General features: G+C 51.5%; 1 protein-coding gene across 4 annotated transcripts in view; it reads left to right on the forward strand.

Moving 5' to 3' along the window:
- The first annotated feature begins 315 nt into the window (after positions 1-315).
- The window catches only part of LOC110391303 (T-cell surface glycoprotein CD8 alpha chain-like), a 19,304-nt gene continuing 17,467 nt past the window's right edge, over positions 316-2,152 (forward strand). For all 4 annotated transcript variants that reach the window (XR_002434035.1, XR_002434036.1, XR_002434037.1 and 1 more), the window contains exon 1: positions 316-1,303. Coding sequence is in view for 1 of the 4 variants with exons in the window: in XM_021383125.1 (XP_021238800.1) it covers positions 1,258-1,303 (46 nt within the window). In the remaining 3 variants the exon portion in view is untranslated. The remainder of the gene's footprint in view (positions 1,304-2,152) is intronic.

A 2,152-nucleotide genomic window follows, 5' to 3' on the forward strand; every position in this document is an offset into this window, starting at 1 on the left:
CAGAGGTCTAACAGTCCTCTGCTCACACTTGCTGGATGGGATTTCAAGACACACATTCTTGTCATGTTCTTTAATCAACAAAGTCCATTTTCTATTTCATTTTCAAAATAAAATTACTCTACTATATGCTGACATCACAAGTCTTAAAATCTCAAAGTAAGCCTAAGTCGCCCCATTCTACAAGGCTTCACACCGGCTTCCCTTCCTTACTCACCAATATGCTTTGAGGCCCAATGGAATGAGCCTGGGGATAACCCGACAATTTTTGCCCATTTTCTCACACAACAGCACTTCCATCAGGCAGCAGGGCCTGGTTACTTGCATCCAGGAACAGGGGGCTCATTTGCAAAAGAGGAATACAACAACGCATCACAAATTACAGTAGAGCCAGGAAATAACAACACAAGACACAAATAACACCAGCCCAGGGAAACCGTCGTCACTCTATGTGCAAAGCTGCAGGAAGCCCAGCACTTACCAACGTGTGAGTGATCACTAGAGGCAGCAGCAAAGGCCCTGAAAGTTGACACATCTATTTTGCAAGGTGTAGGACCTTGTGGTTGCAAAATAAAACCACAAAAATTCTGCTTTGAAAACAAGATACAAATCAGCATGCCACTGGGACAAGGGGCTTTGTTGATGGGTTTCACTTCACGGACCTCCTGCCTTGCACAAAGCGGCATTTGCAGAACAATTGCAAAGAAGAACAGAGCTAGAGAAGTCAGCTACATGTCAGCAATGCATGGACTTGGGAATCAAAACTGCATAGGAATGGGTGCTGTAAAACATCCCCATGTCTTGTGTGCTCTGTAAGAACACAGCATGCTTTGACATCTGCACCGGACCACTTATGCATGAGCAAGTGAAGGTGGCAGAATCTTTGTCAAGAAATGCAGCCTGGGGCCGGAGTCCACATCACGGCACTTGTCCCCATTTTGTGCAGCTCTGGATGTGATGGGAGTGCCCCAAATGGCTGAGAGAGAGCAGACTGCGATGGCTGATCTGATTTCAAGAAGGAGCATTGTGTGTCTAATCTCATCTGAAGTCATGGCTGCAAAATCCATTAAAACAATGCTATAGCAAAGAACAGCCTCAGTTCTGGATCTCGACTGGAGTTCTTCGGAAATCATTCTGTACCAAACCCCAGATCTTCACAGAAGAGGTCCTGATGACATCACATCCTCTCCTATCAGTTACGCTGCCTAAAAAGTTAAGAGACAAAGATCACCCGCGCTGCGCTGCACCGCCCCGAGGACGATGGCCGCGTCTCCTGCACTGCTCCTCCTGCTCAGCCTCACGCTCTGTGAGTATGGAAGCGGGCTCACGGGGCACCTTGGCCGGGAGCAAGGAGGACAATGGGGGAAAGGCATTCTCCTTGCACCATGGCCAAGACACTGGGCAAAACGGACCCAGGGGAAATCAAGGGCAAACCCAAAGGACGCAATTCAGGGCTGCTCAGTGACTGCGCAGGGAAGCAGGAGCGGTGGCACTGCAGCGCGATACGCAGCAGGAACAGAGCCTGTTCAGACAGGTGTTGCTGGAGGGGATGGGGAGGGAAAGAGAGGGGGCACTGAGCACTTGTTAGGGTGGAATCACTTGGCAGGAGCAGGGAAATGGCACCAGCCCCAGGAAGGCAGCTGAAGGGCTGCTCTGAAGGGCACCATCCATCGCGAGAGCACAGCGGTGTGAATGTGGAGTCCAAACGGACTCCAGCACAGCACCCAAGCGTGCTGGATGGCGAGGCCCTCCCTCCGCGTTCACCCTCACAGCCCGGCTGCCTCCCTGCCATGCACCAGTAGGGAAGAGCCCTGCCCAAAGGCCCCAGGAGCTCATCCTGAGCAGAACGTGATGGGACATGGCCAACTTCTGCCCACAGGCTGCACCAGCACCCAGGGACAGAGGGACACAGTGGTGATCAGGTTCCAAAACAGGAATATGAAGCACCCCCAGGAAGGACAGCAGCTGCAGCTGGAGTGCCGGACATACAGAACAACCTGGGGAGCCTCCTGGGTCCGCCTGGACAAGAATGGGAACCTTCACTTCATTGTCTCCAGTAACTCTCCGCATAACACAGTCTTTCATGGGAATACGAGAATATCTCCGCACTTTGAGGCATTGTGGAAAGACAACACCTTTTGGCTGGTTGTGAAGT

This window comes from Numida meleagris, unplaced genomic scaffold (genome assembly GCF_002078875.1).
Source record: "Numida meleagris isolate 19003 breed g44 Domestic line unplaced genomic scaffold, NumMel1.0 unplaced_Scaffold345, whole genome shotgun sequence".
NCBI lineage: Eukaryota > Metazoa > Chordata > Aves > Galliformes > Numididae > Numida > Numida meleagris.